Raw genomic sequence first — 12,034 nt, 5'->3', positions numbered from 1 at the left:
AGGCCGCTTTTTTTTTTTTTTTTTTGTCAACCCCTTTGTAAAAGAAGTTGCTCAATGTGTGAGTATGCTTACTTCACACAACAAAGGGCAAGCAGAACTCAGGAAGGTTTTTAGCCAAGGTGATTTTGGCAGGGCCAGCTAAGCTGTAGTTCATCAGTTGGCAGTTCCCTCAGTCAGACACCGTTTCAACGCTGGTCTTGCAGGTGTGGATGCGGGAGCAAACAGAAGATCCAACACCACCTTTCCCTCTCACTCACGAGGCAGTGCAGAGGCAGCATCTGCGGCAGGAGCTCCAGTTCTTCCTTTCTAGGTGATTGTCCAGTCTTCTTCCCTTGTGGGTCTAGGTTGCGGGATAAGAACCTTTTATCACAGCTGGTGTCCTCTCACATAGGATTCCTGGGCTTTGGAGAGAGTTTTGGGGTTTCAAATACAATTTTACACAAGCTCCAGTCAAACGTTCTCCCAGGACAAGATTGTGCTTGTGTGTGCATGTAGGAAGCTGGCTCTGTATATACTATATCAAAATGAGATATAGTGTGCACAGAGTCCAGGGGTTCCCCAGAGGCTTAACTGGGGCTAAAGTAGATAATACTAATGCTCTCTTTTGTGGTAGTGTGGTCGAGCAGTTAGGCTTATTAGAGGGTAGTGGAAAGCATTTGTTGTACACAGACAATAAAGGAGAAACACACTTTTTATGGAGCAAAAATATATTTTGTTACTTTATTTCTAGAACCACAAGATTCAGTTTGCAGGTAAGTACATTTATAAGTAAGCATCCAACATTGTTATCAATACCACTTTGTTTCAAATTGGCAAGATACACAGTTTTCGAAAAAATAGCAATAATCTGTTTCAAAAGTTGACAGTACAATTTCCAAACACAGTTCGGTGGTGTGGGGGGGGGGGGGGGGGGGTTAGCACGGTTTCAAGGTAAGTAAAAGACTTACAGTTCCAGTCTCCAGGGGTTAGGATGGCCCCAGTTTTGGGTTCAAGTTAACCCAAACACCCACCACCAGCAACACGGAGCCAGCCAGGTGCAGAGGTCAAAGTTGAGGTTGATTTAACATGGGCTCCTATGGAGGCTGGGGACAGTCTGAATCAGGCCTGCTGCCAGGTAAGTATCAGCATCTTCGGAGGGCAGACCTGGGGGGGTTTAGAGGAGCACGGGGCCACAGTTCAGTACCAAACACACACCCTCAGTGGTGCTGGGGCCACTGGGTGTGGGGTGCAAACACAGCGTCGGGCTCCAAATGCTTTCCTATACAGGGACCCCACGGTGGGGAGGAAATGGATTACAAAAGATGCTTCAGGCTAAGTCCAGGGGGTCGGTTCCCATAAACCCAAGGCTGGACAAGGAGGAGGGCCACCTGCTGGACGTTGCTGCGCCGAAGGTTGGATTCCCCAAGGCCATGGGGCTGTGGGTGCAGGGGTACCTTTTGGCGCCTGGAATCTTCGTCTTGTTCCGTCGTGGTCAGGAGGGTCCTCTGGATTTAGGCTACAGGCAATGTCGTGTTGGACAGGAGGGGGTCAACCCATGGTAGATACTAGGTCGGGATCGCCTGGGGACCAGCTCTAGTCAGTTGTGCTACCTGGACTCGGGCTGTTGGCATCAGGTGCAGTGAGGGCAGGACACGCGGATCCAGGGCGGTTCTAGAGTCCTTTGTCAGTGTTCCTTCTTGGACAGGGCCGCTATCCATGGGGTTCTTGGTCCCCTGGGGTGCAGGTAGTCCTCCTTGAGGCTTTTAAGAGGTCGGTGGTCTTGCAGGATGAGTCGCAAAGAAGAGTTCCTTTTACTTGTATTGCCCTCCAAGGGGTTCACAACATCCAGACTGCTATTAGGGAATAGTGGATGTCCCTGCTATGCCTCTTTCCTTGATAAGAGTTGTAAACTAGATAAACTGGTGTGATCTTTTTCAAATTTAAAGGCCAGAACCCACTAGTGATTAAAAAAAAAAAGTGTTTATATAGAAATATTACTGCCCAGACTTTGAGCATGCTTCACCATTATATTTCCATCCATGTGTAGTCTTTAGGGCCAATGCAGGATTCCTCCGATTCAAGACACCCACCTGTATGTTATGGCTTCAGGGCATACAAATATGTATACAAACCAGCTATTGCGTTGTTATAGAATCTTAATCTGTAACATATTTTCAAGTGCTGAATGAGTGTTAAAGATAGTCACTTGTAGTTAACATGGTTCTGCTCTTATTTACAGGAAAATTGTGCATAGAGGTCACTCCCCAGAGCAAGATTGTATGGATTTCTGAAACACTTTGCATTGGTTGTGGTATTTGCATTAAGGTAACACATGTTTTCTCTTTATTAGGTTGGCTGTTCCATCTATATAATGCTTCAAGTTTAGACATTTTGTTTCTATTAGAATTCGAGTGATTGCTTATAACCTATTTATTAAGTACATTTTTCCCTTAAGTGTATTAGAAACTTGAAGTAATATTTTCTAATTGTGTTACTAAGAACCAATCATTTGGTCTAATAATTAAAATAGATTGCATTGTTAAAAATAGAAAGCTTTTTTCAAGCTAACTAAATGAAAAAAGCAGTGTGCTTTTTAATAAATTTTTTAGATTCTGTTAAAATGTTGAGCCGCTTTTAAATGTACTCTAAGCAACACTGTTAAATTCCAGCTATAGTACAGGTATTTATTTTAAAACTTGGCAACTTCACTATTTCTGTCCCTCTGTTGTTTGACTTTGGGCCATTGTGGTCTGCCAACTGTGAAACATGGCTATGCCTATCTCTGCACTTTCATTAGGGCTGTCCTAGTGCCAATCAAGGTGAAGGCCTTCACACCTCTGCAACAAGTGCTGAACATTCAGGCTTTGACACCTATTTGTAAGGCAAGAACAGTTTTTCCAGCCTTGGTGGATTTTAGGCTGTTAGGCCTGACTGCCCCCTGCATTTTACTAGTACTCTTCTATTGTGTGGCAGAAGCAGCCCCCATAATAACACCTAGAGCCCACTAAGTGAATTGCTGAAAACTTTCTAGGAGCAGTCAGGCACATTTGGATGAGTAATCTGTCAGAATATGGAGCCTTATCAAAGTAGCATATTCATCAGGCACCACTTCAAGGAGGATGTATATAGCAGAACCACTTACCACAGTCTTCACTTCATAAACCTATATGAAGGGTGTCGCAGGAGTTGCCTGAGAGTATAGCGCATTCACCTTCCTGTCCCTGTAGGACCGGATTGGGTTGGACTCTTCATTTGGCATTTTGGTACTCTGTTGGTTTAGAATGAAAATGTTGCAAAAATTGTTTAATCTAGTAAAGCATTTAGATTTCTTAAATGTCCAAATCCGCATTTGCTTTGAGAGTGTAGTGGACTCCTTGAAATCCTATTATTTTAAACATCCGTGAGTTGCTGTTATAGAAGATCATGTGATGTTAGACTTGCAAGCAAAAACTTTAAATGACTCACAGCATTTGTGCACCGTCATCTGTGCCTTAAATGTACATACTCTGATCTGAACACTCTTTGGGACCTAATTTGACTTGCTGGAAAAGGCTCATTGCATCAGATATCACAAAGATATTGTGACCACTGGCAAGTCCCTGATCAGACCCATTTGTTTTGAAGGCTGTTTGCTGTTTCTTATGTATAAACTTTTACCTATAAGGATCCTGTTCACCTGAAAGTGGCCCTCTTTAATATAAAGTAAGTATCCTTTATGTATTTGTTTAGCATGCTCAGTTTATCCTTAAACATTTTAACTGAAAACTACTATTGCATAGGTAGGTTTTTGAAACAAGATTTATTTTAGCATCTGCAAATAGAAATCTTACTCATTTTGTAATTTTTGGTAATAATTGTAACCTTTTGTTTCAGAAATGTCCATTTGGCGCCTTGTCTATTGTAAACCTGCCCAGCAACTTGGCAAAAGAAACCACTCACAGATATTGTGCCAATGCCTTTAAACTTCACAGGTATGTATTTTTTTTATTCGACCTCTTTGACTCAATGACATCTAGCTGACTTTGTGTTGAAAATTATAACTTTTGCTTTAAGAATAGTGACATAGCCCTCTTGCCTTCCGTAGGCCTCCTGGATTAGAGCTACTCACTTGTAAGTGTTTATCATTCTGAAAAGGAGAAGGATTTCAGTAATTTAAATCACCTGCTTTTGAGGTTTCCTTGTAAAACCTATTTGCAGTATGAGCAAGAATGCACACAAGTTGAAAATAGGCACTGAAGTTTTCTTTACAGGATCATTATGCACAATGCTTCAAGGTGGCGGATGGTATTGTATTAAAATTGCATTTTTGCAGCACTTCAAACCCCTGAAGAAACACTAACGTGTATTGATAGATTCCCTCTTGAGCAATTGCTTGGTTGAAATAGTGCTGAATTGCAGGATAGCCTGTGTGATGAGTGTTGGTGCTGTGTCTGGGTGGCTCATTGTTCTCTAATTCTCTTATGCCTCAGCGCCTCAGCATGTGATGGCAGGAAGAGCACAAGAGACACAACACATGCAAATCACATTAGTTTGTTGTGCCTGATTTAAAAGGGTCCCTAAGGAATCCATTCACAAGGTAAAGAGGAGGAAGTAGTCATTGGCATGCAGTGTATAAAGGCAGTCACAGTAGATGCTCTATATATTCCCCAAGAGTGACAGGCAAGGAATTCAAGCTATGCACTCAATACGGCTTGCCTTTTTAAGTGATCTCAGTCCATCGTTGAGCAACAAAGAGTAATCTTCAAGACATATACTCGGGGAGAAATTCAGACGTAGTAATGCTCTTTAGGTGCTTCGCAGGAGTGACAGTGGCCTTGCAGAGTGCAATGATTACAGACAGGCTAGGATAACCTTTCTACAGGGTCTGTTCAGGATTGACAGAGGAGTAGCCCCTGATTGACACTTGTTTTAGGCATAGATTAAGAACTAAGACCTTGGACATCTATTTAACAGCAGGCATTATGCTTGTGAATATATGAGAACACCCCTTATTGCTCTGGCTTTTATTGTGATCTGAAAGTAACTATGTAAGTGCCTTCTCTCTGCCTGTGATATAGATAATGTAAGCAAGAAAATCATTTTTTTTTTAAAGGGGGACATATAAGGTAAGAACCACTAGAGAGGACTTGTTTGACTTGAAGAGTCTTATCATTGATGTTTCTTTTGTTGTGCATACAAGGTCAGAATGCTGTTCCTACCTCTGGCTTTTATTGTTTTCCCTTCCTGACCAGGTTTTGGTGGTGTACTGCCATATCATAGCAGAACTGAAGGAGGTCAGGCACTTCAGGGTATTGTCTGTGTTGTCCCACCAGAGGTTTTGGGGGGGGGCACAACTTGATGATTATCGCATTAACCTCAGTAGGTGGTCTTTGATGTCCACCTTGAAGCTGTGAAAGTGCATCCAAAGGAATTCAGACACAAGTAGAGGGCCTGTGGAGTACCACAAAAAAGGAATGAAGGTGCAACAAAGAGGATTTGGACAACTCGGAAGATGATCTGTGTACTACCTAGAACTCTCAACTAAGTCATTCAGGTACCTCCGTGTAGTACCTGAAAGTGGTGAAGGTGCAACCATCTGCTGTGTTGAGATGAGGGAAAACTATGGCATACATGTATTTTTATAAGTGAGAGAGGGATGGAGCTGAGAAATACTCCTAGAAGGAGTGGGCAAAAAGGGCAGGATTGTAATTTCTGCGCTAAACAGGAGAAACTTAATAAAAACAAGCCTTTAGTCTTCCACCCTTTGTTTGGTGTCTTTGGAGGAGAGGGTAGAAGTTTGAGGAAGTGGAGGGTGAATAGTAAAGATGGGACAGTTTGCTGTCCCCATAACGACTAATGGTTAAGTCACAAGGTGGAGAGACACCAACTTGCAAGAAAGGCCTTGTCACACAGGAAGGAAAAAACACACTCCATCAGAATAGAAATTAATCAGGAGAAGGTAATGGTAGAGAGATTGAGACTAAAGGGAAGGAGGGGATGTGTTTTGAAGCATTATTTAAGGAGCGGGTATTACATAAAATATTTGTTTTAGGATTTCTTGGGGCATTAATGAAGCCAGTGGCATTAGTAATCACTGCCATTACACAACATAACGTTTCCCCTTGCAAGCCCCGTTGCTTGAACCTTTGTTGCACTGAGATAACGCTCTAGCTAATCCCTTTGTTCTGCCAAGACTGGTATGAGTATTTTGCTTTAAAATTGTTTACAGCTTTTAAGTAAATCTGCTACTGACTTTTCTGGCTGATATTATGTGTCTGCCCTCTAATCCGGGGCAGGAGTTTGCATCCATGAAAGCTTAAATTAATTTATCAATTTTGCAAAGATGGGAGACGAAGTACCGCTAAATTGGGTAACAGCTGTTGTTGGCCTGTTTGGAAGTGGCAATACTGAAGCTTAAAGTACTAGATAAAAACTGGCTTTGTGTGAATCTGAACACTTAAACTCTGGAGAGAAGAGTGATGCAGTAGTTAAGACCCATCTACTGGTTTATTAAATATTGTTATGGTACTTTACTCTTCATTGGGAAGTACTGTTTATAAAACATTTGCTGCCTCTCAAATATTTTTTTATTTTTCAAACCCATTCCCTCCATGGAAGACAATGTACATTCTGTTTCTGTCTGTAAGTGAGCTGCATGTTTGGTCTTTCTCGAGTGAAACAGGTAATTTGACTACTTCAATCAAAACATAAAACGGAATCATTTTGACAAAGCAAAACCTAAAGAGTGCAGCAAAAAACATAAGGAAATAAAGGCTGTATGATGTCTGGTTTCATTTGACCAGTCGGGTCCTTCCTTACTAGAAGGCCTGAATTTTCTTAACTAAAAAGCAGGCCAGACCTTTGGTTGAAGTCTTCCATTAGCTTCACCATCTCTTGACTTCAATATTAATCATAGCCATTGTATAGAAAGAAAGGGTTTTGACTGTATTGTAAACCTGTTTTGATGGGTTTTATCCAGGTTGCCTATCCCCCGTCCTGGTGAAGTGTTGGGTTTGGTTGGCACCAACGGTATTGGTAAATCAACCGCTTTGAAAATTTTAGCTGGAAAGCAGAAGCCAAACCTTGGAAAGTATGATGTAAGTTGAAAAAAAACGCACTGCATGTATGTGTAATTGTCTTTTTTTGTTAGTACCATTTAAATGTTTTTTGAATTTAGTGTTTTAAAACCATAATTTGAGCTGCACCTACCTACATTTGTATATTGCATATCCACCTTCTGCCTATATTCTCCATGCACAAACCTATTTGTGTGCCATGTCCTTGCATCAACCTGACTACATCGGTGTACTTGGTAATCTGTACGTAAATATTTTTTCGTATTGAACCACACTTAATTCTCCAGCTGTGTTCTTCAGATATAAAGGTCTTGTATTTTAAAGTATTTTGAAAATGTTTTTAATTGAGATATCTAAAGTCCCACCATTCACATGTTTTTAAGAGATGCAGTTTAAATGTGTTTATACTATTTGAAAGACATGCAGAATGCTACTACTGAAACCTACGCTTTCTACCATCCCGTAGGATCCACCAGATTGGCAGGAAATTTTGACTTATTTTAGAGGATCGGAGTTGCAGAATTATTTCACTAAAATCCTGGAGGACGACTTGAAAGCAATTATAAAGCCACAGTACGTGGACAGGATCCCAAAGGCTGCAAAGGTTTTGTGCAGATGAGAATTCGTTGAACAAATGCTTCTGTTAAGCGTAGAGTTCTGTTATCAGTGGTTAGGTGTTTTGTCTTTGATGTTTTAAGGTGTTGGTAGCTGAAAGTCCTCTTCAATTCTTACAACGCCCATGTTTTACTGATTAGCCCTATTTTTTTTTTTTTCTCCCAATGAACATGTAAGTCTACTGTCAGTTCCCTCATCTTTTCTACTGTCATTAGAGCTGTACCTTGATGGAGGGTAAATTTAAGGTATAACCCCCATTTCTGAGTGCAGCAGACTTCTGTCCCTTGTCTCTGGTTATGTGTTGACTGGAGGAGGTGTTAGCAAATCCTAGTCCATGGGTTTGTCTTTTTTGCCACTGTCCCAGTTGGGAGAATGTGTATATACTTCCCAGTTAGGTTTAGGTTAGGTTCTGTTCTACCTCACCCTCCAACCCACCACCCCACCCCCTCTCTCTGTGCCTCATGTTCATGCTGCATGAGATGGTGGCTCCTGTTTTTTGTTTTGTTTTGTTTTTCCGTTTTTTTTTTTTTTTTTTTTTTTTTCCTTTCTTCAATTTTGACATTGTCTGGTGACATGTCAGCCTATGCATACTTATGCTTTGAGCTCCTTTTGGAATCCTAACCAGCCAAGTGGGACAGGATGAAACTGCTGGCCTTTCGTTTGTTTAGTGTAGCTTTTTTTCTGCTATTGAAACCCACCTATACCTCATTTCCTGTGTTGCTCACCAAGGAAACAGTAGCCTGTACTGGTGGCCTAACATTGAGCCTACAAAATCGCCTTGGCCAGTTACATTAGGACTGACATGTAACTCTCTGGTTTAGTAGTCTGGAAAACCGTGGGCAGCAAAGAGAATATGTGCTTCCCACCACAGCCACCAAAAGTGGAATAAATGCATTTTCCCTTTAGTAATGTAATGCTTTTTGGAGGATCTGCCACCATTGTAGAGGAAATGTGTTGCCAAGAAATTATTTCCGTGCTTTGCTCTACTCCCTCAAGACTGAGCCTAAGGTAGGTTTCCAGGGCAGAAGCTTGATTGCATCTGCCAGAGGAAGTTCCCTGATCCCATAAAGACCTGCACAAGGTCCAGCTGCCTGGAAAATGCCTCTGAGTGCCAAGACATCAGAGTCCAACTGGCAAGAGCGGAAAAAAAGGACCAGCATTTTACAAGCATGCAGCAAACTTGAGGGATGGCTTTCATTCTAGGAGGAAAACCTATTTGAAATGCAGCTCAAGGAGTTAATTGTGTTCTTCAATATCCATAATAGACTTTGTCAGCCTTGCACATGGACACCAGTACTTACAAGTCTAGTTGTATATGGAAACAAACATCACGTATGTTACAAGCATACATATTCATGTCCGAGACATGAGTGAGAGACCCAAGTTATGGGGATTGGACAGACTAGGCCATGAGCCAGGACACCAGATGTAGGCCATTGGTACCACTCAGATGGAAGGGGAGAGGGGTGTCTAACATTTGTAAGATATTATTGAATTAGTAACCATAGCTGAAAAAAATGTTTTTCATATTTTTGATAAATAGCATACAAATTCATCACAATATGTGAAAAAATTAATCTAATTCCACCAGATTGGTTAAATTCGATACCATTTTAAAAATAATTGTGATAATTAATTGTAATAATAACATTATAGTTCTTAATATAATAAAACTCAATTGTGTTCCTCATATATTGATATAGATAATTGCATTATTTTCAATGTTTACCTATTTCGTGCTCCTTCTTTGTCGGATACTATGTTGTGCCTTTTTTTGTTGTGGAGAAACTCATGAGATTGTCGCCCAACAAATGGGTTTATCCTTCTTTAAAACAGACTAACAGCTCTCGTAACAGTATCTTCAGCTTTTTCAATTAATGTCTTATCAGATCTTACTCATGCAGACCTACATATGTTGTTACGAACCATTTCTCTTATCTGACCCAAATAGGTGCTTCCGTGTTCAGCCGTAATAAACTATCTTTTCACAGCTCTTGCCTTGAGGTTGAACCTTGTCGTACCACCCAGTGTCTGTGTGTCCTTGTTGACTGTTACCTCTATTGCTTGATCGACCAGAATTTGTCCAAACGGATTAACATCTGACAGTTGAACTGAAAAGCGTCCGTTGATGAAGTTGTGGTGTATCTTTAGATGTTTCACTGCAAGTGTAAAGAAATGGCTCCCTGTTGCAGTTACCCCCCACCTTTTGCCTGATACTGATGCTGACTTGACTGAGAAGTGTGCTGGGACCCTGCTAACCAGGCCCCAGCACCAGTGTTCTTTCACCTAAAATGTACCATTGTCTCCACAATTGGCACAACCCTGGCACCCAGGTAAGTCCCTTGTAACCGGTACCCCTGGTACCAAGGGCCCTGAGGCCAGGGAAGGTCTCTAAGGGCTGCAGCATGTCTTATGCCACCCTGGGGACCCCTCACTCAGCACAGACACACTGCTTGCCAGCTTGTGTGTGCTGGTGGGGAGAAAATGACTAAGTCGACATGGCTCTCCCCTCAGGGTGCCATGCCAGCCTCACACTGCCTGTGGCATAGGTAAGTCACCCCTCTTGCAGGCCTTACAGCCCTAAGGCAGGGTGCACTATACCACAGGTGAGGGCATAGGTGCATGAGCACTATGCCCCTACAGTGTCTAAGCAAAACCTTAGACATTGTAAGTGCAGGGTAGCCATAAGAGTATATGGTCTGGGAGTCTGTGAAAAACGAACTCCACAGCTCCTTAATGGCTACACTGAATACTGGGAAGTTTGGTACCAAACCTCTCAGAATAATAAACCCACACTGATGCCAGTGTTGGATTTATTAATAAATGCACACAGAGGGCACTTAGAGATGCCCCCTGTATTTTACCCAATTGTTCAGTGCAGGACTGACTGGTCTGTGCCAGCCTGCTGCTGAGAGACGAGTTTCTGACCCCATGCGGTGAGAGCCTTTGTGCTCTCTGAGGACAGAAACAAAGCCTGCTCTGGGTGGAGGTGCTTCACACCTCCCCCCTGCAGGAACTGTAACACGTAGCAGTGAGCTTCAAAGGCTCAAGCTTCGTGTTACAATGCCCCAGGGCACTCCAGCTAGTGGAGATGCCCGCCCCCTGGACCCAGCCCCCACGTTTGGTGGCTATTCCAGGAGAGATAATGAGAAAAACAAGGAGTCGTCACTGGCCAGTCAGGACAGCCCCTAAGGTGTCCTGAGCTGAGATGACTGACTTTTAGAAATCCTCCATCTTGTAGAAAGAGGATTCCCCCAATAGGAAAAGGGATGTGCCCCCCTACCCTCAGGGGGGAGGCACAAAGAGAGTGTACCCACCCTCAAGGACAGTAGCCATTGGCTACTGCCCTCCCAGACCTAAACACACCCCTAAATTCAGTATTTAGGGGCTCCCCAGGACCTAGGAACTCAGATTCCTGCAACCTAAGAAGAGGACTGCTGAGCTGAAAAACCCTGCAGAGAAGACTGAGACACCAACTGCCTTTTTTTTTTTTTGTTGTTTCTTTTTTTAGAGAAACCTCTAGGCGCCAGGGGAATTTTTTTTTTTTTTTTTTAGAGATGGGGAGCGACCCATCAGGCAAAAGTCGCTCCCCTGGGGGACAAATTGTATTTAGGCCATTTCTGCCCCCCTTGGGGGCAGATTGGCTGAGTTTAGGTCAACCTGCCCCCAAGGGGGCAGAAACCACTAGGCACCGGGGATTTGTTTTTTGGCGCCAATGTCACGCAGGGGGAGCGACCCCGTAGGCAAGGGTCGCTCCCGGGGGGGGGGTGTGGGTGTTGGGGGGGCAAATTTATTTTAGGCCATTTCTGCCCCCCCGGGGGGGCAGATCGGCCTATTATTAGGCCGATCTGCCCCCGGGGGGGGGGGGGGGGGGGGGCAGAAACCTCTAGGCGCCAGGGGAATTTTTCTTTTTTTTTCTTTTTTTTTTTTTTCTTTGTTTTTTTTTTTTTTTAGAGATGGGGAGCGACCCATCAGGCAAAAGTCGCTCCCCTGGGGGACAAATTGTATTTAGGCCATTTCTGCCCCCCTTGGGGGCAGATTGGCTGAGTTTAGGTCAACCTGCCCCCAAGGGGGCAGAAACCACTAGGCACCGGGGATTTGTTTTTTGGTGCCAATGTCACGCAGGGGGAGCGACCCCGTAGGCAAGGGTCGCTCCCGGCGGGGGAGGGTGGGGGTTGGGGGGGCAAATTTATTTTAGGGCATTTCTGCCCCCCCCCCCCCCCCCCCCCCCCCCCCCCTGGGGCCGGCTGAGCTACAGGCCAAACACCACAGGTAGGCACCTTGCAAAAAACACCTCTGTTTTCTGTGAAAAAATATGTTGTGTCCACGTTGTGTTTTGGGCCATTTCCTTTTGTGGGCGCTAGGCCTACCCACAGAAGTGATGT

The 12,034-nt window shown here is 43.4% G+C and overlaps 1 protein-coding gene across 1 annotated transcript in view; it reads left to right on the top strand.

The window, feature by feature from the left end:
• ABCE1 (ATP binding cassette subfamily E member 1) overlaps positions 1-12,034 on the top strand; it is a 222,238-nt gene that overhangs the window by 27,770 nt on the left and 182,434 nt on the right. The window contains exons 3-6 of the mRNA XM_069242598.1: positions 2,219-2,304; positions 3,853-3,950; positions 6,938-7,055; positions 7,501-7,638. Coding sequence (XP_069098699.1) covers positions 2,219-2,304; positions 3,853-3,950; positions 6,938-7,055; positions 7,501-7,638 — 440 coding nt within the window. The remainder of the gene's footprint in view (positions 1-2,218; positions 2,305-3,852; positions 3,951-6,937; positions 7,056-7,500; positions 7,639-12,034) is intronic.

The sequence above is a fragment of the Pleurodeles waltl genome, chromosome 1_2 (genome assembly GCF_031143425.1).
Source record: "Pleurodeles waltl isolate 20211129_DDA chromosome 1_2, aPleWal1.hap1.20221129, whole genome shotgun sequence".
Taxonomy (NCBI): domain Eukaryota; kingdom Metazoa; phylum Chordata; class Amphibia; order Caudata; family Salamandridae; genus Pleurodeles; species Pleurodeles waltl.
Note: the sequence above shows the minus strand (reverse complement) of the source record. Positions and strands in the feature narration are given on the sequence as shown.